The 27,465-nt window shown below is 40.6% G+C and overlaps 2 protein-coding genes across 2 annotated transcripts in view; one reads left to right on the top strand and one right to left on the bottom strand.

Moving 5' to 3' along the window:
* Positions 1 to 2,285: 2,285 nt before the first annotated feature.
* DDIAS (DNA damage induced apoptosis suppressor) lies at positions 2,286 to 14,841 on the bottom strand. Its single transcript, XM_052662541.1, has 4 exons — positions 14,729 to 14,841; positions 7,165 to 7,326; positions 5,990 to 6,107; positions 2,286 to 4,892 (listed from the first exon to the last, which is right to left on the bottom strand). The coding sequence occupies exons 1-4, from the start codon at positions 14,839 to 14,841 to the stop codon at positions 2,286 to 2,288; spliced, it is 3,000 nt and encodes a 999-aa protein (XP_052518501.1).
* Positions 14,842 to 20,359: 5,518 nt separating this feature from the next.
* The window catches only part of PRCP (prolylcarboxypeptidase), an 86,730-nt gene continuing 79,624 nt past the window's right edge, over positions 20,360 to 27,465 (top strand). The window contains exons 1-2 of the mRNA XM_052662291.1: positions 20,360 to 20,483; positions 21,415 to 21,597. Coding sequence (XP_052518251.1) covers positions 21,430 to 21,597 — 168 coding nt within the window. The 5' untranslated portion in view covers positions 20,360 to 20,483; positions 21,415 to 21,429. The remainder of the gene's footprint in view (positions 20,484 to 21,414; positions 21,598 to 27,465) is intronic.

Consider the following 27,465-nt stretch of genomic DNA (forward strand, 5'->3'; position numbering starts at 1 on the left):
GAGCCTAGTGGGCTACAGTCCATGGCGTCGCAAGAGCCGGACACAACTTAGCGACTAAACCACCAGCTATAAACAATAGTGGCCAGAAATGTGGGAGCAACTATTACATGGAGCATCAAAAAGAATAATGAGTGAAACTGACTGCATATCATTGAGAAAATAAAAATTCTTGAGTAAATACTGATGGAGAGTGGGAAAAACAGATTCATTTACCACTGGTAGACAACTGTAGCTTTTTTTTTTTTTGGGCCATGCTGCGTGACTTGTGGGATCTTAGCTCCCCAATCAGGGACTGAATCTCAGGTCCTCAGAGTGAAAGTGCAGAATCCTAACCACTGGACTTCCAGGGAATTCTCTAATACTGACTTTACTCTTTTTTTGGCTGTGCTGTCTTCACAGCATGCCTGGGCTTAGTTGCCCCATGGCATGTGGGAGTTTAGTTCCCTGACCAGGGATCAAACTTGCGTTCCCTCCACCGGAAGGCAGATTCTTAACCACTGGACCACCAGGGAAGTCCTGACTCTTTATTCTTAAAAAAAAGTACCCGAACAATAGAGATCTGGTGGGCAACATAGTAAGCAAGCAATCTTATTATCTGACATCACTAATAGTGGGGCCACTTGACACTGTGTCTCCTAATGTAATACAATATGAAAGGTACAACATAAACCTATGAAATATCTCCATCAAAATCCTAAATCTAATTATGTTCTAGAAAATGAGACGAGACATAACTGAAAACCATGGAGTCACTTTAATGAAATCCTGGTTAAACATCAACAATTACAAGATGATGTAGGGACAAGTAAAAAAACTTAAATATGGGCTAAACATTAGATAATATTGAAGATGGGTATAATGGCAACAGCCCAAACAGAAAGGCAGGAGGCGGTGTTCATTATTTTCGGAGATTACAGGATAAAAGTTGTGGGTGAGGAGATATAGACAAGTCGCAAAGCATGGGTGTGAGAAGGCAAGGGAATACCAGGTGATCTCCATGAAGTACGAGGCAAGGAGAGTAGGTTGGTCGGTGGCATGAAGAGTGAAGATTTGGAGTAGCTGCTGTGGGGAATGGCAAAAGCAGCTGACCGGAGACACATAAAAATTTTTTTATGGGGTGCATGGACTTCCCTGGTGGTACAGGGGATAAGAATTTGCCTGCCAGTGCAGGGGATGAGGTTTTGATCCCTGGTCTGGGAAGATTTCAAATACCACGGAGCAACTAAGCTCATGTGCCACAACTACTGAACTTGAGAGCAGCAACTACTGTGGCCTGTGCGTCCAGAGCCCGTGCTCTGCAACGAGAAGCCACTGCAGTGAGAAGCCTGTGCGCCACAATGAAGAGCAGCCCCTGCTCAGCTGCTAGAGAAAACTTGTGCACAGCAAGAGATCTTTACAGGGCACAGGTGATGTGATGCTAAGGACTTGAACGTCTGGAAACTATTCCTCATTTTTGCTCATTATTAGCCCTTTGAGATTACCTTCCTATCATAGAACTTATTGATACTAACTGCTTGTTTATTCTTCTAGATCATGAAGAAGGGCCTTGAGGTAAAGGGTCTGGACTTTTGAGTTTCCAGCACCTAGCATGTAGTAAAGTGGAGTTGCTCAGTTGTGTGTGACTTTGTAATCCCATGGACAGTACAGCCTAGCAGGCTCCTCCAAAGGATTCAAAAAATACAGACTAAATAAAATAGTGACAGTTTCACATTTAATTCAGTCTTTATTGACCATTCTTCTGAGTCAAAGCCCACAGATGCTGCTGGGTTAACTGATTATCTACCATGCTCCCAGAGCAACATAAATGTACTATCCATTAAAAAAGTTCCATCATTGTGTTTATTGTATTACACTGAAATTGTCTTTTATATTTCTGTCTTACCTAGTAGACTAAAATCTTTTTGAGATCAGTGATCTTGTAGCTTTGTATCATAAACCCAACAGTAGCTGGCAGGCATTTTCTGATCTAAGTTGAAGAACTTAGAAAGACTAAGTTTTGGTCTGCAAAAGCTTTATTTCTGCATGTATGTGTGATTTAACAAATACTTTTAACAAGCAAAATTAACAATATTACTTAAGTACCATCAATACAAGATAAAGTGCCAAATTATCTGAAATCAGATCATTCTGGATAAAACGCTAGGAAAAACAATGGCTTCCCTGTTTATAGGCATAATAGCACCTCTTTTCTATTTGCGTCAAGTCTTCAAAATGCTAAGTCTGCTCTCCATGACATTGGAGGCAGTTTCCAAAGAGACGTACTATTGAAAGCTCAGAAATTGGGTTTAGGTGACATTTTGTGAGAACAATTCAGGAGACCAAGCACTTTTAGCTTCATGTGCTGAAGGTGACCAATTTTCTGAAAACGGGAGGCAACGTTTGACTTCCGCACAAGAACCACGTCCCAAAACTGACTCTTTAGAAATCCAGCCTGACCTTATATTGTTACAGTCAGGAGTTTTCTGTTTTATAACTGCTGCTGTAAGCATATTCTTTAAATTTAACTCTCTCTTAATTAAGCATTTACCAGTTCTTTGCTTTACATATTTCAGTTTTTTTCTTGGTAACTCATTTTGATCAGGAGAATTATAAGCAGCATGGCATTTCTTTAGACCCATGGCCCGGAATCCAAGCATTTCTGAAGGAAACACTTTTTGTGTGGTAGGAGGGACCCATTCGTCAGCATCAGTTTCAAGGCATTCAGTGACAGGATGGTTGTTGGAGATCTCTGGTGGTGTAATACCAGATACAGTAGGGCTTCTGGATTTCTGGCTAGGTGTCTTTATATTTTTTTGACAGATAGGGGTGGCTTGCTGTGCGTCATTTGCAGAGGAAATCCTTGTTTTTTTATAGTTGGCATCAAGGTCCAAATAAAAAGCAGGTAATTTTTGGAAAGCTCCTTTCATCCCATGAATCCTACTTTGGTGGAATCCAGTAACTGGAGTTGACTGTGAACATGGAACAAAGTCTTGGCTATATTCAAAATCATATTCTGAATCTGACTGAAAATGAGGTGGAGAGGGACAGGTTCTTGGATAGAGAGAGGCAGATGTGTTTTCCAAGAATAATTTTTGTGATGACTGGCTGGAATTTTCAGAAAGTGATCTCAGTGAAAAATCAGATTCTATATGATGACTTTCTGCCAAAGACTTTCCCCACTGTAATAAAACATCCTGTGACCTTTTGGTCATGTCTGTTACAATGTCCATCTCTTTAGGACTATCATCAAAGAGATCCACAGAAGCACTGTAATTGCCTTCATGACCAGTAGAACAGTTCTGTGTTAGGTTATTACCAGTGTGTTCATAAAGCATTGCTCTCAATGTATTCATACTTCTGTCTGGAGTACTGTGAAGAGCTTCTAAAGGATATGTGAGTTTCCTGCAAATTGTCAAACTGTTGCCCTGATTCTTTGGCCACCTACAGTATTGTTTATTTTCTAAGCTGGGAAAGTTGGAAACAACATTATACCTCCTAGAATGCAAAGTTGTCAACTTTTCACTCATTTCTGAAAGTGATTTTTCTCCACATCCATTATTATATTTGCTGCTGAGACAAGAATGGTCAGCCTCTGAAGTATTGTGCTTACATGAAATTTCAGTCTCACGTGGTAGAATTCTCATAGACTTAAGAGCAACTGTTGTGCCTGAGCCTTTTGAAGATGGAAACAGAACTGACAGATGAACATTTGGTAGAGAATGTTCAGAAATATCTCTTTTATTACCACTAAATGAGAGAGCCTCTGCTCTGTTCTCTGGCTGTGATTCCTTATGAACGCTAGGACTTGGATTTGCTTCATGGTTGGAAAGGAAGTTATCTCTGCTGGAGTTTGCTTTGACTGTTGCTGGTGGTGACCTTAAGGCTATATGTGGTGTATGCAAGGCTCCAGGGGTTCTTTGTGGAGTCAATGATAACCTGCTGTGGTCCACATGTAGTTTACTGATGTCATTATCTAGACAACATTTCCTGCTACTGGCATCTGTCTGGTTTATAGCGATTTCACTTTCGATAGCTGCCAGAAATTTGTTAAGGCTTTCAGAGAGTGGCAGGTCATCCCAGATTTCGAGGTCACAGTCCTGGGAACCACTGGCTATTTTCTCAAGTCTGAGTGATGAAGATGGATAACACATACATCTCTGCTGAAAGGTGGTGGGGGTATCTACCTCCTGATTCTGGTGACATGTTATCTCATGCTGAGAATATGTAACTTCCACTGCACTGTGGAAGGATTTTGTATTCCTCGGTTCAAATCGCTCCTGTACTTTCATAGGGAATAAGTTAGAGTCAGGAACTCCAATTTCATGATGATTGCTATGAACTGCACTTGGCTGATTAGCCTGTAGGCCAGGTTCTTCATCTAACTTTTGTGCTGAACTCTTTTTGTCCATATGTGAAACAAGGCTCCATGAACCCTGAATGGTATCAAGGCAGCTATTGGAACCAGTGGCCTCTGCAGAGGAGATGCACTTTCTGTTCTGGTGAAGAGTACCAATGGCCTTGCTTTGTTCTGAAGCTGAAAAACCATCATCTGTTAGTTGTGAAACAACAGAAGTGAGTTCTAGTGATAGCTGCCAGAATCCTGGAAAATAATCTTTGTCATGGGGCTCAAAACAAGAACGGCTGTCAGGGCCGCATAAGTTGCTGAGATCACTATTCGAACTTTCTAAAGCAAGTAAGTGGCTATTAGGTGTCTGGGAGCCACAGTGAAGTTTCCTGACAGCAGAAAGCTGCAAAAGCCGACGGAAATAGTCAATGACAGTGAAGCCTACAACACTTGGGTCTGGTGGAATGATCTGGCAAGCTATGAGTGCTTTAACTACTCTCTTGTGGTCTGAGCACTGCTCTGAGAAGTTACTGGAACCTGAACCATTTCCATGCTGGTTTTCAAAATTCTGTGAAAGAAGGAAATGAATTTAAATGAGAATAAATTTTTTTTTCCTTTGACTTAAACATGAAACAGGGATTTAAAAGGCTAAAACAGATGTAGCTATAACTCTCACCCCCATAATTCAATTCTTCTAGCATGATAGGGTTATATAGGGAATTGTAATTATGGGGAAATAAACCTTGGAGTAAAGAGACTTGTCTTCAAATTCTGTTCCAAACATTTCCTAATGTGGGGACTTTACATAAGTTATTAGGAGCCTCAGTTTTTTCATTCATAAAATAAGGATAAAAAGGCAGGATTATTATATTAGCAATAACACACAAAAAATTGTGGTGCTTAGCAAATAGTAGTTGTTCAATAAATGGTAGTTACTATTACATTTCTCACTAGCTTCCATAAACTTTGAATGTTTAAAGGAATGTTCTTGTATTGTTAAAAACAAAAAAGGAGAAAAAGAGGCATCTAAGATTTTAACACAGAAAACCTCTGTAGCTCCTAGTTTCAACTTCCCTTTGGGTTTTCTCACTGTTCAGTTGTGAAGTGCTGTGTTCCCTTTTTTAAAGCCCTAATTGCAATACAGGCAAAATATTCATTTGCTCCCGTTAGCATACAAGAGACAGAAAAGGATTATTCCTTAAGAGTCAGCACGTTCTTTAGACTTTTTCTACAGTCAATTTTATATTTAAGACCATCCCTCCTAACCTATTCTGAGAGTTATCAGTACTCAGTTACTTTGCTTTCAATGTTACTTCCCTCTTCCTTTTTGTAGATAAGAGTTGATGAAAGTTTTAGTATAGAATCTAAACCGAATTTAGAGAGCACAGTAAATACCAAATATCAAAACAAAATACCTAACACTTGTGAATTTATAATAAACTTAGATTTCTAAAGCTCTGAAAGCCTTTCAACAGTGCTCTTCTAGCTTTTGAAAGAGGAACTTGTCATATACATGATGTTTTAAAGGATCACTTATAGACTATTTTTATGTAGTTTAAAGGGTTTCTACAGACCCTCACATTTATGACTCCTAAAAACTACTTAGAAAATTCATTACAATGGAAATATTAGCATAATACTAAGAACAAAACTAGTCTCAATTACCGTCACTCCAAAAACAAAGTTTTGTCCAACAAAGCAAGTTTCCACTGCTTTAGTTAATAGGTTTTGAGTTGTATCACTGCCCAGAGTTTCTGGAATTTCACTGGGATCCTGAATGTACCTTAATTGAAAAGAAAATAAAAAATGGGAAAGCATGAAACTTTTGAGTTACATATAGAAAAAAGAAACGTGACTTTAACAGGTAGGTGTTTTGCAATGGCATCCCGCTCCAGTACTCTTGCCTGGAAAACTCCATGGACAGAGGAGCCTGGTAGGCTGCAGTCCATGGGGTCACAAAGAGTCGGACACGACTGAGCGACTTCACTTTCACTTTTCACTTTCATGCATTGGAGAAGGAAATGGCGACCCACTCCAGTGTTCTTGCCTGGAGAATCCCAGGGACGGAGGAGCCTGGTGGGCTGCCGTCTACGGGGTCGCACAGAGTCGGACACGACTGAAGCGACTTAGCTTAGCAGCAGAAAGACAAAAGCAGTTGATCAAGTGTGAATAAAGTAGATGCCTGTCTAGTAACCAGGCCTAACAATTATTCTAAAAGTGGCAGCGGGAGAAGTGGTGGGATCGTTAGCCCTTCTCCTCAATGCAGAGGGAAGTCTTTCCTCATCACTGGCAATCCTGGCTGTGATCCTTGGCTATTCCTTTCTTCAAATCAGTTTGCTCACAGCTACAAGGAGATGGACAGAGATTTTCTCTCTCTCTATACACTTACACTGTCAGGACACCATCTTAACAGGTCCAATTATGCAGATGAAGTTGCAATGCAAATGAAATAAATGACAAAATTTCTACTTCTGATATGTAAATGTTTCTTCAAATAGCTTCTTCTTCCTCAAGAGACCTTAGCCACTTGATTTGAATAATCCTTCAGTTTGAAATGATTTTACTTTCTTCATCTGTATTTCTCTAACTCAGATTAAAGTTTTGTAATTTAATACTCTAATTACCGTTTAGTTGGTCTGAATAAAAGGAGCATGGTTTAACGTCATCACAATATGTATTCAGAAAATAAACATCTTTTTCTTTCTTTCTTATCTTTTTAAATGAACTGATGATTTGAGGTTGAGTGGTCACGTTTTTACTAAATGCATATTATTTTAAAAACACATATCTGCAAACTTGACGTACGTGGCTAGGAAAAAGAATGCTTTAAATATTCTTACCTGTGCAAACCAGTGGCCGTGAGACCAAAAAATGCATCTAAGCAGCTTCCAAACACAGTAATGCCAAATAATTTGTTTGATTCTGCAACTTTTAAGGAAAGCTTGTATCTGTAAATGGCATTTTCAGCTTCACCAGTAGAGCCACATTTTGGACAGTTAGACCTGGAAAAGTGCGGGGAAAAAAGAGATGTTCACTAACTTTTTTTGTGATGTAAAATAAATCTGGCAAAGTAAAGGTTAAAAATATTTTCCGTACAAAATGTACAACTTACATTGTAAAATGATTTCAGATCAACCTCTTTTAAATTTTCTCTAAGTTACTTTTACTGGTGGGGGCAAACTAAAATATAGTGAAGTAAATGCCACACCAAGAGAAGACCTAAAATTTAATGTCTATCTTCTGTTCAAAGAACAATGAGTAATCTTTAAATATTTATAACGTTCCTAGTCATATTTTTCTCACTATGATAACTTAACTTTTTAAAAATTCATTGAAATATGTTGAGAATTCATTAGATTACAGAAACTAGGTACAAAACATCTTGTTTAACTTGTGTTGCAATTATGGTCAAAGTCTTTCTTATAAAAAAATACTGTGTTAAGTATAACACTACTGTAATGTACTAGCTCTCTGGTCTCGGGATACATATTAAGATCTTTAAACTTAAACTTAATCACCTGTGAAATCCAGGATTGAAGAAGGATAAAATGAGGCAAAGTATAAGGAAAGAAAGTTAAAGAGTCTAGTACAGATCTTGTCAAATTACTGTGTTTAGTCTGCTGCTCTCTTATAATTAAACATTGCTTTCCTGCCACTTCTGCTTCTGTTTCCCTCTTTTCCAGTTGTCTGTACTGCTATCCATCTTTAACATTCTTAGTTTAGCAAACTGACCCCTTAAAACATCTATGGTAATGGTTAATCCTAGAATGTTTTTTCTTCATGTCGCTAATCATTTGGCTTAAAAAAGGTGGAAAAGTGCAAACAGAAAATAACGTTAAAAGACAGCTGTATATATTTGATTGCTTCCAGATAGCCACTGCTGCTGCTGCTAAGTCGCTTCAGTCGTGTCCAACTCTGTGCGACCCCACAGACGGCAGCCCACCAGGCTCCCCCTCCCTGGGATTCTCAAGGCAAGAACACTGGAATGGGTCGCCATTTCCTTCTCCAATGCATGAAAGTGAAAAGTGAAAGTGAAGTCGCTCAGTCGTGTCCAACTCTTAGCGACCCCATGGACTGCAGCCCACCAGGCTCCTCCGTCCATGGAATTTTCCAGGCAAAAGTACTCGAGTGGAGTGCCACTGCCTTCTCCAAGACAGCCACTAGGGGGAGCCTAAATTCCATGACTCACAAGGTGACTATTTTGAACAAAGGTTAATCCTTCATATAAGTTACTGATTCACTTTCATTATCTGTGCTAATTATTTTTTTATCCACAATGATAATGGAGCTGTGACATCCATTCATATAATCTTAACCAAACTGGCTGCAGTTTGTGTTGTATTCTGGTCATAGAATAAGTGAAGGTAATCCATTTACTAGGGTGATAAAACCTCACTAGTACCAAGCTTTAGTGAAATGAATTAGTGTTTTAAATGTTTTAAACATATATTAGAACTTGTTCAGAAATTACGTTTTAATAATGCATTAGAGTTAATGCAAAATTCTTAGCAAATCTTAGAATTAATATGCATCAGTGTTTTACAATTTACAAACGTTTTCACGTCTAAGGTAAGAGAAACCCAAGTAAGATGGTAGGCTCTGAAAGAGGGCATCAGAGGGCAGACAGACTGAAAAACCACAATCACAGACAACTAGCCAGTCTGATCATACGGACCACAGCCTTGTCTAACTCAATGAAACTAAGCCATGCCGTGTGGGGCCACCCAATATGGATGGATCATGGTGGAAAGGTCTGACAGAATGTGGTCCACTGGAGAAGGGAATGGCAAACCACTTCAATATTCTTGCCTTGAGAACCCCATGAGCAGTATAAAAAGGCAAAATGATAGGACACTGAAAGATGAACTCCCCAGATCGGTAGGTGCCCAATATGCTACTGGAGATCAGTGGAGAAATAACTCCAGAAAGAATGAAGGGGTAGAGCCAAAGCAAAAACAACACCCAGTTGTGGATGTGACTGGTGATGGAAGCAAGGTCCGATGCTGTAAAGAGCTATATTGCATAGGAACCTGGAATGTCAGGTCTATGAATCAAGGCAAATTGGAAGTGGTCAAACAGGAGATGTCAAGAGTGAATGTCGACATTCTAAGAATCAGCAAACTAAAATGGACTGGAATGGGTGAATTTAACTCAGATGACCATTATATCTACTACTGCAGGCAGGAATCCCCTAGAAGAAATGGAGTAACCATTATAGTTAACAAAACAGTCCAAAATAGAGTACTTGGATGCAATCTCAAAAATGACAGAATGATCTCTGTTTGTTTCCAAAGCAAACCATTCAACATCACAGTAATCCAAGTCTATGCCCTGACCAGTAATGCAGAAGAAGCTGAACAGTTCTATGAAGGCCTATAAGACCTTTTAGAACTAACACCCAAAAGATACCTTTTCATTATAGGGAACTGGAATGCAAAAGTAGAAAGTCAAGAAACACCTGGAGTAACAGGCAAATTTGGCCTTGGAGTACAGAATGAAGCATGGCAAAGGCTAATAGAGTTCTGCCAAGAGAAGGCACTGGTCATAGCAAACACCCTTTTCAGACAACACAAAAGAAGACTCTCCACATGGATATCACCAGATGGCCAACACGAAATTAGACTGATTATATTCTTTGCAGCCAAAGATGGAGAAGCTCTATACAGTCAGCAAAAACAAGACTGGAAGCTGACTGTGGCTCAGATCATGAACTCCTTATTGCCAAATTCAGACTTAAATAGAAGAATGTGGGGAAAACCACTAGACCATTCAGGTATGACCTAAATCAGATCCCTTATGACTATACAGTAGAAGTGAGGAATAGATTTAAGGGACTAGATCTGATAGAGTGCCTGATGAACTATGGACAGAGGTTGGTGAAATTGTACAGGAGACAGGAATCAAGACCATCCCTAAGAAAAAGAAATGTAAAAAAGCAAAATGGCTGTCTGAGGAGGCCTTACAAATAGCTGTGAAAAGAAGAGAGGCAAAAAGCAAAGGAGAAAAGGAAAGGTATACCCATTTGAATGCAGAGTTCCAATGAATAGCAAGGAGAGATAAGAAAGCTTTCCTCAGAGATCAATGCAAAGAAATAGAGGAAAACAATAGAATGGGAAAGACTAGAGATCTCTTCAAGAAAATTAGATATCAAGGGAACATTTCATGCAAAGATGGGCTCAATAAAGGACAGAAATGATACAGACCTAACAGAAGCAGAAGATATTAAGACGAGGTGGCAAGAATATACAGAAGAACTGTACAAAAAAGATCTTCATGACCCAGATAATCATGATGGTGTGATCACTCACCTAGAGCCAGACATCCTGGAATGTGAAGTCAAGTGGGCCTTAGGAAGCATCACTATGAACAATGCTAGTGGAGGTGATGGAATTCCAGTTGAGCTATTTCAAATCCTATAAGATGATGCTGTGAAAGTGCTGCACTCAATGTGTCAGCAAATTTGGAAAACTCAGCAGTGGTCACAGGACTAGAAAAGGTCAGTTTTCATTCCAATCCCAAAGAAAGGCAATGCCAAAGAATGCTCAAACTACCGCACAATTGCACTCATCTCACATGCTAGTAAAGTAAGTCTCAAAATTCTCCAAGCCAGGCTTCAGCAATACGTGAGCTGTGAACTTCCAGATATTCAAGCTGGTTTTAGAAAAGGCAGAGGAACCAGAGATCAAATTGCCAACATCCGCTAGATCATCAAAAAAGCCAGAGAGTTTCAGAAAAACACCTATTTCTGCTTTATTGACAATGCCAAAGCCTTTGGCTGTGTGGATCACAATAAACTGTGGACAATTCTTCAAGAGATGGGCATATCAGACCACCTGACCTGCCTCCTGAGAAACGTATATGCAGTTCAGGAAGCAACAGTTAGAACTGGACATGAACAACAGACTGGTTCCAAATAGGAAAAGGAGTACATCAAGGCTGTATATTGTCGCCCTGCTTATTTAACTTATATGCAGAGTACATCATGAGAAACGCTGCACTGGAAGAAACACAAGCTGGAATCAAGATTGCTGGAAGAAATATTAATAACCTCAGATACGCAGATGACACTACCCTTATGGCAGAAAAAGAAGAACTAAAGAGCCTCTTGATGAAAGTGAAAGAGGAGAGTGAAAAAGTTGGCTTAAAGCTCAACATTCAGAAAATGAAGATCATGGTATTTGGTCCCATCACTTCATGGGAAATAGATGGGGAAACAGTGGCTGATTTTTTTGGGCTCCAAAATCACTGCAGATGGTGATCGCAGCCATGAAATTAAAAGATGCTTACTCCTTGGAAGGAAAGCTATGACCAACCTAGACAGCATATTAAAAAGCAGAGACATTACTTTGTCCACAAAGGTCTGTCTAGTGAAGGCTATGGTTTTTCCAGCGGTCACGCATGGATGTGAGAGTTGAACTATAAAGAAAGCTGAGTGCCAAAGAATTGATACTTTTGAACTGTGGTGTTGGAGAAGACTCTTGAGAGTCCCTTGGACTGCAAGGAGATCCAACCAGTCCATCCTAAAGGAGACCAGTCCTGGGTGTTCATTGGAAGGACTGATGTTGAAGCTGAAACTCCAAAACTTTGGCCACCAGATGTGAAGAGTTGACTCATTTGAAAAGACCCTGATGCTGGGAAAGACTGAAGGCAGGAGAAGCAGACGACAGAGGATGAGATGTTTGGATGGCCTCACCAGCTTGATGGACATGGGTCTGGGTAAACTCCGGGAGTTGGTGATGCACAGGGAGGCCTGGCGTGCTGTGGTTCATGGGGTTGCAAAGAGTCGGACACGACTGAGCGACTGAACTGAACTTACATATTTTATTTGTTTTTGACAGGTAAACAAGGCATTTAGCCCCATTCACATAACTGGGAAATTGTGGTGAATTGTTACCCAAGGTGACAAAGTTAGTGATTTTTATGACGAAATCCAAGGCTTTGGATTCTTTGCCGGGAGTTCTTTCTTGGATGATAAATACAAGAATGGTATGGTTAAGAATGAACTATCTTATAAATAGAGAATATCAACGATAGCCTAAGAAAGACTAGGATTAGCACATTGCTAGCGTTAACGCATTATTAGCAATTATGAATATATATACTAAATTATATATTTTTACATTGTAAGCCACCCCATAGACGGCAGCCCACCAGGCTCCCCCGTCCCTGGAATTCTGCAGGCAAGAACACTGGAGTGGGTTGTCATTTCCTTCTCCAAACACCTAGGGATCTTGTTAAAAACAAAGATCCTGATTCACTATGTCTGGGACAAGGCCCAAGTTTCTGCGTTTCTAACAAGCTCCCAGGTGATGCCAATGCAGCTGTTCCTCAGACCACATTTTGAGAATCAAGGGTAGAGACCACACATTCAAGTCACAGTCCCTGATTTAATTTCTAGAGGCACTCCTATACCCAAAATGTCACTTGTTATGGAATAGCAGTGCACTGAATATGCCAGTAAATTTGGAAAACTCAGCAATGGCCACAGGACTGGAAAAGGTCAGTTTTCATTCCAATCCCAAAGAAAAGCAATCCCAAAGAAAGCTCAAATTACTGTACAATTGCACCTATTTCATATTACCAAGATTATGCTTAAAAGTCTTCAAATTAGGCTTCACCGGTACATGAACTGAGAACTTCCAGATGTGCAAGCTGGACTTAGGAAAGTCAGAGAAACCAGAGGTCAAATTGCCAACATCTGTTGGATCACAGAAAAAGCAAGGCAATTCCAAAAACACATCTACTTTAGTTTCAATGATTATGCTAAAGCCTTTGACTATGTGGATCACGAGAAACTAGAACATTCTCAAAGAGTTGGGAATACCAGATCACCTTACCCGTCTCCTGAGAAACCTGTATGCAGGTCAAGCAGCAACAGAACTGGACTTGGAACAACTGACTGGTTCAAAGTTGGGAAAGGAGCACATCAATGCTGTATATTGTCACCCTGCTTATTTAACTTATATGCAAAATATATCATGCAAAATGCCAGGCTGGATGACTCACAAGCTGGAATTAAGACCACCAGGAAAAATATCAATCTTGGATATGCAGATGATGGCACTTTAATGACAGAAATCGAAGAGGAACTAAAGGACTTCTTGATGAAGGTGAGAGTGAAAAAGCTGGTTTAAAACTCAACATTTAAAAAACTAAGATCATGGCATCCAGTCCCATCACTTCGTGGCAAATAGATGGGTAAACAATGGAAACAGTTGCAGATTTTATTTTCTTGGGCTCCAAAATTGTTGTGGATGGTGACTGCAGCCATCAAATTAAAAGACACTTGCTCCTTGGAAGGAAAGCTATGATAAACCTAGACAGCATATTAAAAAGCAAAGACATCACTTTGTGCCAAAGGTCTATATAGTCAAAGCTATGGTCTTTTTAGTAGTCATGTACAGATGTTGAGAGTTGGACCATAATGAAGGCTGAGAGCTGAAGAATTGATGCTTTCAAACTGTGGTGCTGGAGAAGATTCTTTAGAGTCCCTTGGACTGCAAGAAGATCAAACCAGTCAATCCTAAGGGAAATCAATCCTGAATATTCATTGGAAGGATTGATGCTGAAGCTGAAGCTCCAATACTTTGGCCCCCTAATGTGAAGAGATGACTTGTTGGAAAAGATTTTGATGATGAGAAAGATTGAAGGCAAAAGGAGAAAAAAGCGGCAGAGGGTGAGGTAATTAGATAGAGCATCACCAACTCAGTGGACATGAATCTGAGTAAACTTCAGGAGACAGTGAAGGACGGGGAAGCCTGGCGTGATGTAATCCAGGGTTGCAAAGAATCAGACACGTCTTGGAAACTAACAATTACTAGTTTGAGCTGGGTGGATGGCTTATATGGACAAATGAGTTGCCTTCTTTGCTCTAATTTATGTATATGTTAAGTTTGTTCCTTCATATGAAATTATCATATTCATACACACACACATATATGAATATGATAATCTTCTCAAATGAAGGACCAAACTTAAAAAAAATTTTGAGGCTTCGTTTAAGTTTTGATTTATTTGGCTGTGTTAGTTCTTAGCTGCAGCAAGCAGGCTTCTTTGTAGTAGTGGTGTGCGGCCTCTAGAGCACACAGGCTCAGTAGTTGTAGTGTACAGGCTTAGTTGCCCCACTGCATGTGGGATCTTACTTCCACGACCAGGGATCAAACCTGCATCCCCTGCATTGGAAGGCAGATTCTCAACCAGTGGACCATCAGGGAAGTTCCCCCCAAACTAACTTTATACAGCTGACCCTTCAACAACACAGGTTTGAACTGCAGAGGTATACTTAACCATGGATTCCACTCCCCACCCCCCCCAACCCCAACAGTGAATACTATGGTACTGTATATTCTGTGGTTGGTTGAATTCTTATATTTTCCTTCTCACACTTTCAGGCTTTATATTTACCTTTTGGAGACCAGGATTATCCGAGAAAAGCACTTTTGACATGAAGGATATATAAAACTAGAATTCTGGAGAGCAAGAACTGAGGCAAGAAGAAATTTTCTTCTTCTATTCATGTGTTCCCACTGTGGTCTGCAAAACAAAGTAGCCGTGGGATGACTGGCAAATCTTTAATTGCATGTGAATAACTCAATTCTTAGGAAAATCACCTAACCTTCACTACAAAGTCAATAGATGTTTTTTGTAGTAAGTGTCAGTATATTGGAAAACTAATTTTCTTTTTCTACATAGTTAAGAAAGTAAGACTTAAAACAGAGTAGCTCAAGCAAATATTGGTAATTTTAGAAAGAAGAGCTATACAGAACTTGTTCCTACCATTAACAGGAAAGAACGTAAATGAACTTACATGAATGTTTAAACCTGAACTGGTGGGAAACAGTTCTTTTTAGCGGGAAAATATCACTTCATTAGATTTCAGTATTTGGGCTGGGTACATTTTTATACAACCTGAAGAGGGAAAAAAAGACATTTTAGAGTGTACAAATAGAAAAATAAAAATCAAAGGAGAGTTCAAAGTGCTTTATGAGCCTTGTATAAAACACATCAGAGAAGTAAAACAATAAAATAGCAATTCACCTCTTTTATATTTTTTAAAAATTCAAATGTTGGTTTATCAAAATTTTAAAACTGATTAGTTTATATATAGCATAATGTAAATGCTCTGAAATAAATGTCTCTGTAGATGTTCAAGATAAAGCTATATCAATAAATTTTCATTTGTAAACACATGGCAAAAGCTTTCAACTTCTGAAAATGGGTGAAACGTTCGGAGACTGGCATCAGTAAATTTTGATAAAGTGGAAGTCATTAGTTTAAAATCATAAAAAAATCTTTTACATATAGCTCATCCTGAGGATGATCGCAAATTTATAAGTGTGATTTTGGAATGGATATCTTAAAGTGACATTAATCCTGTCTATCAATCAGAATATTTCTGTGAAAATAAAATCTTGCCACTGAAGGCAGTAAGATGGAAACTTACAAAAATTATAGATAAATGGATTTACATAAATCACTGGTTTATGTTATTAAAGGGGGCATACGAAACAAAAAAAAAAGAAAAAACAAAGACATTTCACCCTGCTTAATTCTTGTTGAAGTCCTTGCTTTTGTACCCTTAGGTATACATGACTAATAAGGTTCTACCAAAAGCAGATATGTATTCCTAGATTTGGCTGTCACCTTAGGCCACATGGCAATCTCTAAGGATAAGGTAGAAGAGGTGACACAGTATAAAGGCAGGCCAGAGAACACTGCTATTATTAGTGCTACTGACTTCAAGTTCCTTCTTGCCAAGTGGCAAATGATGGAATGTACGTCAGTAAATGCATCTTCTCTGAACATCTCTAAAATCCAGTTTGGGTACAGTGTTAATATGGTGGTACAGCTACCTATGTGCTAAAAAGTGAAGTGTTAATTGTTCAGTCATATCTGACTCTTTGCAACCCCATGGACTGTAGACCACCAAGCTCCTCTGTCCATGGGATTCTTCAGGCAAGAATACTGGAGTGGGTTGCCATTTCCTTCTCCAGGGATTCCTGACCCAGGAATTGAACCTGTGTCTCCTGCACTGCAGGCAGATTCTTTACCATGAGCCACAGCAGAAGCCCATATATGAGCTAGGGGAGATAAAACAGGGCAAAACTCCCTCCTGAAAATGTGGTCTTTTATCTGCTTAAAATCTTGTAGTTTGAAATGAAGCCTCAATTCCCCACAATGCCTGTAAGGCCTTAGCTCATCTAGCAGCACCTCTTTGACCTCACCTTGTCCCACTTGCCCTCTTTAATCACTACACTTCAAGCCAAGCCAGCCTTCTTTCTGCTCCTTAAATGCACAAAATAACTTCTCTTTTCAGGCTTCTGTTCTTACTTTTCTCTTTGTCTATAAAGCTTTTCCCTTAGTTCTTCAGATAGTTGGCTCTCATTCTCGTCATTAAATCTTTAATGTTAACCTGAAGAGAGCCCCTTTTCATTTCAATAAATACTCTCTTCTGCTTGGTTTCCATGATATCGTCCATTTTATTCCTTTAACCACACTTGTGATATACGCCATCATGAAAATGTACATATGCTCCCTTGTTTCTGTTAGTTCTACCCTCATTAGTCTGAAAGTTTCATGAAGATGGGGGCCTGGTCTATCAAGTCACCAGTAAATGCAAAACATATATAAGCAGAAATATTTGGGAATTAATTTCTAAATTAATTGTGTAAGCACTAATTGCTATATTTTAAAGGCAATAAATTGGTTAAACAGTTATTACTTAAGGGTTTATTGCCCTCTAGTGGAGAAATAGGCTCAGAAAACTATAACAATGGTAAATTTGAGAACTGAAATGTAAAAGGTCATTAAGATATTTTTATTATTTGCGTTTCATTTGGTAAACTCAGCAAACGGCAAAAAGACTTTCCATCCATTGGCAGTGGACAAATATGAAATCAGATCCTTTTAGGCAGTCACTACTAGTCATTCCCTTTGCTGTTTTCATAGTATTTCCTTATGATTTTGGTCATCTAGTTTGTTTTGTCTCTCTCTCTCTCGTCTGATTTTAAGTATTGAATTTATGTTTGATGGACAACTGAATGAAGCATGAGGAATGAGCAAACACTAAAGTTAGGAAAACATGATCACAGACTTGGGAACAATTCCATATGTGGTATCTACCTGCGGTTTATCTTTCTTCTTGATTTTATTGGGGAGGATGGTAATACAGCATTATATTGCTTTCAGTTCCACCACAGTCAACAAACCATATTCCAATTTAATAAGTTCAATATGTGCTCAGTCGCATCTGACTCGTTGTGGTCCCATGGATGTAGCCCACCAGGCTCTTCTGTCCATGGAATTTTCCAGGCAAGAATACCATAGCAGGTTGTCATTTCCTATTTCAAGAGATCTTCCAGACCCAGGGATTGAACTCGCGACTTGTGTTTCCTGCATCGGCAGGCAGATTCTTTACTACTAGTATCACCTGGGAAGTCCAAGTTCAATATACTTACTTATTTATCAATTAATTGTGCAGCTGATAAATACCAGCTGATGGGAATAATATAAGTGATCAACAAAACAGACAAGGTCTCTACCTGGTCACTAGATCTATAGCCTAGTAAGAGATAGGTAGAAAATTCTATACAGGAAAAGTACATTATACCATGAGAAAATATAGCAGGGGACTCATTTAGTCTAAGATTGTGGCCAAAGGATGAAATCACTCCTTTAAAAAACTGGGCCACACTTCTAATGGCATACAGAAAAGGAGATGTGACTAACTCCTCTCCCTTTCTTCATTCCTCCTCAAACTGCTCTTGCTTTGCAAGAAAATCTTGTCATTCTGTTGATCTCAGATTTCTCATTTCATATATTATAGGACAGACTCTTCAGCTATGGAAATGGTAGTTACTTTGAGTTGCTTTATTAAAGCTGTCTAATGGTCTCCCTCCAAGGGTGCATACTTTGTCTAATCTTTCTAAAGGCAGTCATAACAAGTCCCTGAGAAATGATCTTCTGACATTAAAATGAAAATTCTGGAAAAGGGAGAGGGAGGCAGGAGATTAAAAAAAAATCAAATAAGCAAAAAAGACAAAACCTCTTTTGTTTGGAGAAATACTGATGAAAAATATTTTTAAACCATTACTCAGGAAACTCTTAGTGAGTATCAAGCACAGTTTGTTCACTGCACTTATGACAGGTAAAGTTCCAGAGATGGGGAAGGGGACAGGGTTACAGATAGAAAAAAATCACCTCATGCAGCTGTCCTTGCTGAACACATTTCAGCAACACTGGCCTTTTCCTAGTTTCTTGAACATTAAGATGCTAAGTTCTTTCCTGCTTTAAGGCCTTTACATAACCTGTTCACTCTGGAATTTTCTTCCTTTCTTCTATTGCATGGCTAGATCATTCTCATCTTCTAGGCCTCAATTTAAGTGTCAACTCCTCACAGGCCTTTCCAAACAAACCTAACTCAAATAGATTCCACTTCATTCTTTTTAAGCCCACACACAAAAAGTTTAAGTTCCAAAGGATTCTCACATCTTGTTCACCATTGTGATCCTAGTACTTAGAAGTTCTTGGCACAGAGGGAGACAGTTAAAAAAACTATCTGTAGAATAAGTAAGTAACTACTGGGTGCTTTGTGACCCAATTTTGCAGGATGATGAAAGGCCTCCTGATAGAAAGCTTCATAAATTGAGACCTAAACAATGATTAAGAACTAGGTGGGATGGGATTCAGATGGGGTCTGAAGGTGAGGGAGAATGGTGCATTAGAGGGACTCAAAAGGAAATTCCATGTGGTTGGAGCATAGGGCTGGAGAGGTGAAAAAAAAAGCTGGAGTACTAGGCAAAGGCCAGACAAGGGCCCTGTTAACCACTTTAAGGAGTTTAGACTTAAACCTGAGGGCAAACAGGAGTGACCAAAGGAAAGGTTTTTAATGGGGAGTGCCCTGATCAGATTTGTACTTTATCAGCCTAGCAACGTGGAGACTGGATTGGAACGTAAGGAAATTGAAAGGATCAGCTGGGAGGCTACAGTCATAGTTATGAAGCAGTTGTGCTGAACCGAAGTAAAACTGGCGAGAAGTGTATGGTTTGAGATATTCAAGAGGTTGGTACGGCTTGATGTGAGAGACAAGGAAGGTACCTAGAAAACTTGTTTCTGGTTTGAACACTCTGCTCAGTGAGCACTTGTCCCTCTGAGTCATCAAAGCAGTTTGGAAAAGATCCCTTTTCAGCAGGTACTACTGGGCATAGCAGCCCGCTGTGTACGAGCCTCCGAGCACCTCAAAAATTGCAGTAGCACCTTTTTCCTCCCTGTATTTCGGGTTCCAGACACTTACTCGTTTCCAGGTCGATGGCACACACAAACGCTCTCTGACTGATTGCAACAGCACCGTCTAAAATGAAAAGAACTGACCTCACTCTTCTACTCTCATAACCGCCCGTTTATAGAAGAGACTGACTCCTGAAAAAAAAAAACATAGAATGCTCTGAATGCTCACTCAGAACGACGTTCAAAGGTCTTCTTAGGAGTCTCCGGCCCTTGCTCCCCGAGAATCTCCTCCCGCACCTCCTCACCTGAGGCAGAGGACCAGGAATCTGCCCGGGCGAAGATCAGCGACGCGGACCCCAAGACTCAAGCGGCAAGAGGGTGTCTTCCAATCAAATCTCCCGCGCCTCCTTCCGCCGGAAGTGACGCCATGACCGTCTGGCCTTAGAGCCAATCAGAAGACGACGCCGCCGAGGTTGGCGATGTAGCTCGACAACTTGTGAGGTTTTGGGAACGACCATTTTTGTCCGAGAGGCTTAGGCAAGTGTCCTTTCCCAACTGATTGAGCAGTAGTACAGTCTGTACAGTTGGTTTTGAGGCAGCGTTGAGCCAGCCAGGCGTAGGGACCCCGGGAAGGGTGGTAGTGGGTGGGAGCGCCCCTCAGACCGAGGTTCACCTGGCTGACTGGAAGGAGAAGCGGAAGTTGGTGGTGGGAGAGTCACGAAGACCGAAGGGGACTCCGCCCCCTGGGGCTGGGACTGCCCCCAAGGAGAGGGGAAGGCGGGGTCCGAAGCTGGGTGCCGGAAGACGGAAGGGGCCGTAGCTTGGAAGCAGGGACCGGGACCTAGTGGGATTCCGGAGCGACCTGCGTTGAGAAGTGGACTGTGTGGATTTCACGCATGTGTAGGGGTGACCAACCGACAGAGTGCCCTAGGAGGTGATTAGGCTGGCATGGAGGTGGCGGTGCAAAGGAGCCAGACCTAGTGGGGATAGCTTAGTAGTATACATGATTTTAGTGAAAAGGGCAGGATATGAACACATTAACACGGATTGACAGATGCCGCTGCCAGTCAGGAGGAGCAGATCTGTACCCTGAGCTCCTCTTTTCAGGGTGTTTTGACTGTCAGGGCTGAGTGACTAGTGAATGATTTAGTCCTTGTAGAGCTGGTGGCGAGTGCCAGTTTTAAGTTGGCAGTAGCCCTTCCCGGGGCTTCCCTTGTGGCTCAGACCCTAAAGAATCCGCCTGCAATGTGGGGCACTTGGGTCAGATCCTTGGGTTGGGAAGATTCCCCTGGAGGAGGGCATGGCAACTCGCTCTAGTATTCTTTCCTGGAGAATCCCATGAACAGAGGAGCCTGGCAGGCTACCGTCTATAGGGTCGCAAAGAGTTGGACACGACCCAAGCGGCCTGGCACGTTTGCACGCATGCACACGCTTATGCAGGATTTGCGGAGGACAAGGATGTGGCGATGAAATAGAGGTGGACAGGGCAGGGTTTGGCAGTGACGATAAAGGGGAGGATATAGGGTGGGAGAAAGTGTTTGTGGGGGGTGATATAGTTAAGAATGGGGTTCAGAGGTCAGATAGGAGGGGCCCTGGGATGGTAAAGGTAGGCTTTGAGTCGGAAGGGAATAAAGGTGAACTCTAATAAAGAGGGGACGGTACAAGAGGGAAATGAAACCTGGCGGCGCCCTGTGGGACTGGGACGGGGGTCGGAATGGCTTTGGCAATTCGAATTTGAGAGGCTTTGCTGAGGGGCGGGGTAGCATTGGGTTTCCCCCGGGAAGGAGGGGCTTGTCTCGGGGCCGGAGCTGTGGGCTGGGCGGCGCTGCGTGCATCTGCCTGTCTCCCCTCTACCCGCTCTGCAGCCACGGTCCTGAGCCATGGGGCGCTGCTCCCTCCTGCTCCTGCTCCTAGCTTCCCTGACTCCTGGGGCCGCCAGCCCCGTATCGCCGTCACTGAGGGCCCCTAGCAGCCTACCCTGGTCAACCAGCTTCAGATCTCGCCCTACTATTACCCCGAAGTATTCGATTCGCTACATCCAACAGAAGGTAAGGCCAAAAGGGTTGGGGTGTCCGAGTGGGTGGCGAGGACTGGGGTTTTGTGGTTTTCAGGCACTGAAGCTCATCGAAATTGTAGAACCCTAATGCTGAGGACTTGTCCGGTGGCCCAAGTCCCATCTGTTTAAACTCACCTTCCGTCACCAATAATTTATTGTCATTTCTGGCTCTACACTCCCTTTTGTGATTGACCGTCACAGTCACTTCAACTCCTGCTTACAGAGGATGCCCTAAAATTCCTTTGACCTCCCGCCAAATTCAAATTATTTAATGCCAGCTCTGGAGCCTACTTCGCGGTGACAGTCATCTTTTGTCCCAAAGCAGCCCCTAAGTTCAAATTTCTAATATCTTACCAGATAATATATAATATTTTTTCAATCTAAAATGTCAGTCTATTGTCTTATGCTCAGTTCAGCGTTATTGCTTTCGTAGCCCTTTTATTAAGAGTTTTCATCTTTCCCTGGAAGTTGTAGGAGTCTGTCAAAATTTGGAGTGGGGGAGTGAAGGTGAGCATCTCTATAGTTCTGAATTTTGAGTTCAGAGGTTTAAGGTAGGCATGATGCCTTTGTGCTTGGCTGAAGCATGAGGTAGGTATTCCCTGAGAAGCCTGGATGAGGAAGTACATCTTTTGTGAAATGACAATATCACTTACAGTTCTGGGAGCCTGTGAAAAGATAAATGACCTTCCCAGGTGGCACAGTGAAAGTGTGCCTGCCAAGAATCTGCCTGCCAAGGCAGGAGATAAAGGAGACGGGGGTTTGATTCTTGGGTGGTGGAAGATCCCCTGGAGCAGGAAATGGCAACCCACCCCAAAATTCTTGCCTGAGAAATCCCATGGACACAGGAGCCTGGTGGGCTACATTCAATGGGGTCTCAAAGAGTTGAACATGACTGAGCAACTGAGCACGCGTGTGTGCATGCATGTGAAAAGATAGGCAAAGATTTGGGAAACACTGGGATTAGAACTTCAAGAGTCTGAGGTTTGGCTTTAGGAGTTAGATAGATCAGAATTCCAATCTATTAATACTAGCTCTCTGACCTTGGGAAGTTGCATATACCTCTCTGAGCCCAATTTCTTGACCTCTGGGGGATTTGGTGGTGGTTAAATGAGAATAGATGACATATCCCTAACAAAGTATTTGGTCTTGAGCAGACATTTAGTAAATTGATGGTTACTAACCCAAGTGAATTTTAAATGAGAATTTGATAGAGAGGGATGATGTGAACTTCTAGTATAAGAAATCATTTTTAACCCAGAAATCTAGAGATTATGAAGAGAAAGCATTCTAGTTTTAGCAGGAGTACTAGGAAACATCTTTTTCTTAGGCAATTCTCTAGGCTTCAGTTTCCTCATTTGTAAATTGAGAGGTTTGGACAAGGACCAATGTGTTTCACATTTTACTGAAAAATTAAGGCTTTGGGGGAGCTGTCTCAGAGGGATGGTGAAGGCCCATATGGAAACCAAGTTAGGGTACCCCAGAACCCCTCCCCCTGACTTCTTTCAGCCTGAGATTTATATTTTTATTTGTTCTATATGCTGGGATTTTGCAGAGTTCCATAACTAAAGTTAAGTTGAAGGGAAACTACTGGAATGGATATCTATAATCTTTTTAGGAATGGTGAGAGAACTGTCAGCAGAAAAGAGGGAGAATGAAAAGGTAGAAGAGACTGAATGATCTCTTAGGTCCTAATTTATATTCCTTCATTGTAAATTTCTTTCTTGACCACTTCACTCTTTAGCTATAAAAGGCCAGTTCTTTTTCCATTTGTGGTGATTTACAAGATCTGTTTGGCCTTATTCAGCCACGTTTTGCCCTCTGGCTTATATTTAGTTCACATTTTAGGACTCAGATTCCACAAATGGATTTATTACCATAATAGTAATTTTATTTGCATCAACTCCAATTGAGTTTTATTTCACTGTTTTGAGAAAGACTTTCACATATATACAAATGTTTTGTATAATAATTATTGCACAATAGTGGTTTTATAGTAATTGCCAGTTTTTCTGCACCATAAATTTTTAGTTGGGATTGAAAAGTATGTGTAAACTCAACTTTAATTTTTTTAAGTTAGAGCAGATGAAGTACTTTCATGCCTTTTAATGATAAACATTATTATTGTACCTAAGACTTAGTCTTTATTCAAGGTTTAATTTTCATTCAACTTTATAATGATTTCTTTATCTGTTGTTATATCTGTCTAAGCTATTCCCAGTTGTTATTATATTCATGCAAGCTCCATGAATGGTCTCAGTATAAAGGCTTAGCCCTCCTTCGTAACTCTGATTACTTGCAGAATAAAGGTCAAAGTCCTTCGTATTGTTTCTCATCGCATGCTGGTCTTTCAGCTTCATATCCTGCCATAGATCCCCACCTCCTTCCACCTTCTCCACACTTTTAGCAACATAGAACATAGACTTAATTGAAGTTTACTGTGTCAGAAATTCTGTCTGGAATTACCCCCCTCTTCTCCGCTAGTTAAATGCATACCTCTGTCCCAGCTGAAATATCACCTTTTCTGTGAAACTTTACTGATTTTAGTTGGACTTTTTTCACATTTACTATTTTGTGTCTCCTCAGCTAGACAGCATTATCCATTACCCAGAAGAGCCCATAAAAATATAAAGTACGAAATAAATATTTGTTGAGGAATTAAATGGATGACTACCCAGAAAAAGCCCAAACAAGGTCTACTGTCATTTAATTAATGACACAAATCATCTATTTATTTTCCTTTTAAATCTTTTCCTTTTTTTTTTTTACCATTTATATTTCCTTTTCTTTCACAGTCTTCAAATGTTGATTTAGTAGGAATGTTTGATTTTTTTTTTAATCAAAAATAACTGAGTCAGGAGACCAGAGAAAGGATAACACATCATTTGGGCACATCAAGGGCTCTGCATGTATGTGTGACAGGGCTTCCCTGATAGCTCAGCTGGTAAACAATCTGCCTGCAATGCAGGAGACCCCAGTTCAATTCCTGGGTCTGGAAGATCCTCTGGAGAAGGGATAGGCTACCCACTCCAGTATTCTTGGGCTTTCCTGGTAGCTCAGCTGGTAAAGAATCTGCACCTGGGTTCGATCCCTGGGTTGGGAAGATCCCCTGGAGAAGGGAAAGGCTACCCACTCCAGTATTCTGGCCTAGAGAATTCCATGGACTGTATTTTAGTTCATAGGGTCGCAAAGAGTCGGACCTAACTGACTGACTTTCACTCACTCATTCACTCATATGTGTGATGCGAATGTTGTAAAGGGCTCCTTCAGATGCGTGACTTGTGTTTATTCAATTTCCATGGTTCTCATTACTCTCTTACTCCCATGCTAGTCCCTCAGATCTGAATGTGAATCCTGAAGGCATTTTACTGTGTGATGTAATGGGGAAGGAGAATGGGTCTTTTCAGGCTGTTGCTTTCCTCACTGGTGAAAATAGAAATCAGTATCTACTTATTAGTCAGGGATCTCTAGAGAAACAATTAGTAGGGTGTGTGTGTATGTGTGTGTGTGTGTGTATGTATGTATATCTCTTTCTTCACAGAGAGAGATTGATTTATTTTAAGAAATTGACTCATGTTGTTGAGGAGCCTTGTAAGCTGCAGCATAGGCTGGTGGACTGGAGACCCAGGGAAGAGCTGCAGTTTGAGTCCCAAGGCAGTCAACTTGCATTAATTCCTTGCTCAGGAGTAGTCAGTCTTTTGTGCTCTTCAGGCTTCACCTAATTGGATGAGACCCACCCACATTATGGAGGGTAAAGCTGCTAGACTCTAAGTCTACTGTTTTAAATGTTAATCCCATCCAAAAAAACCACCTTCACAGAAACAGCTAGAATGTTTGAGCATTCTGGGCACCACGGCTCAGCTGAGGTGACATTAAAATTAACTGTTACATCTACCTACGGCTGTTGTGAGCGTTAAATATGGTAATTTAGGAGAGCACACGCACAGTGCCTGGAACATTAGGAAACTGAGGATCTTAATGAAGTAAATGGTGGTTCCTCCGCTACTCTGTCTTTAAACCACACTGTCTGTAGTGCCATGCATTTCGGGTTGATCTACATGCTGACACTTGTGGTAATGCCTCTTCTAGAAACCTAGTGGTCAGTCATCTATACTCAACTATTCTTATTTAACTACTGACCAGTGTTTATGTGAGAACTGTGCATCTTGGCCCAGCACTGAGCTCATGGCTGCTGACTCCTGCAGGGCCTTCCTACAGCTCCTTCCTCGTCTGTGGTAAGACCATCATGGTAGATGAAGCAATTTTGATTTATAGCTTACAGTTCTTCTTTCTACCCTTACAGTTCTACTTTCAATTCCTATTCTGGGTTTCCCTTTCTTGTCATGGTGGCCCTAGTGAATGTCTAGTAAAATGGAGCTGTGTCAGGTGCCTTGGAACGGCCTATCGCTTTTTCTCCTCCTGTTCTTCTTTTCATTTTTCCTTTCTCCTCTTCTTACTGGTTCATCTATTGATGACCTTCTCCTTAAGCCTGGAGCATACTGCCACAAATATTATACGAATTCTGAACTGATTTCTGTTTTTATTCACAGAATCATTGTCAGAAGGGGTCATGTAGTTCACCCCTAAGCTATGATAAATTGATCTTGATCAAAACTTTTGAGGATTAGGAACTTGATAGAGCTTGACAATCATACAGGTTTGAGAATGCATTCTGTTTCTAACACTACCTGAGTAATTTCAGACAAGTTACTGTGAGCTTCTATTTTTATAATCAGCAAAATAGGGACAATTATACTATTCATCTCACAGAGTTGTTGTGAAATAAGCTGATATGTGTAAAGTGTTTATTTAGCACAGTTCAGATCCCTTGGCAAACACTTAGTAAATGGTAAATGTTATTTTTATTTTATCTTGAAGTTTTTTCATATGGCTTTAATTTCTTCTCTGGGGGCTTCCCAGGTGGCTCAGTGGTAAAGAATCTGCCGGCCAATGCAGGAGCTGCAGAAGATGGGGGTTTGATCCCTCGGTGGGGAGGATCTTCTGGAGGAGGAAATAGCAACCCACTCTAGTATTCTTGCCGGATCATCCTGTGGACAGAGGAGGGTGGGTTATAGTCCAGGGGGTCACAAAGAGTTGGACACGACTGAGCAACTGAGCACGTACCTCCTCTCCACTCAGAATAAAATATGTCATTCCGTATCATATCTAAAATAGTTATTCTGGTAAATATGAAAGTCTTTGTGAATTCTTTTCTGTTACTTAACTAGTACAAATGTTTCTTTTTTTTTTTCCAGTGGGATGTAGTATAGTACACTTGTAAATAAGGCATAGGAATTAACTTTTTTCCTCACTGAAATTATTTTCTTTCACATAAGACTGATACATAAAAAAAGGCATATGAAGCTAATTCTACTTTTTTCCTATACTATTTTTAGTTTTGGTAAATTGTGGAGAGAAAAATGTATGATAATAATTGTATCCTTTCAGATTTTTTCAAATACCTCCTTGATAATACTAAATCTAACACTGTCTTTCTAATAGTTGAGTTTTTAATATTTTACCAATGAATGCTAAAATGTAGTTTCAGCAGAAGTTAATTTTAGAGTTTATACTGTCAGGTGGTACAATGGTGAAGAATCTGCCTGCAATGCAGGAGACACAAGAGACTCAGGTTTGATCCTTTGGTCAGGAAGATCACTTGGAGTAGGAAATGGCAACCCACTCAAGTATTCTTGCCTGGAAAATTCTATGGAGAAAAGAGCCTGGTGGGCTACAGTCCATGGGGTCACAAAGCATTGAACACAACTGAGTGACTAAGCATGCATGTTTATATCTATCTGCATATTACAGGGATTTTATCCTTTAGGTACATAAAACACAACATTTTCAAAATTTGGTTGCT

This window comes from Budorcas taxicolor, chromosome 25 (assembly GCF_023091745.1).
Source record: "Budorcas taxicolor isolate Tak-1 chromosome 25, Takin1.1, whole genome shotgun sequence".
NCBI lineage: Eukaryota > Metazoa > Chordata > Mammalia > Artiodactyla > Bovidae > Budorcas > Budorcas taxicolor.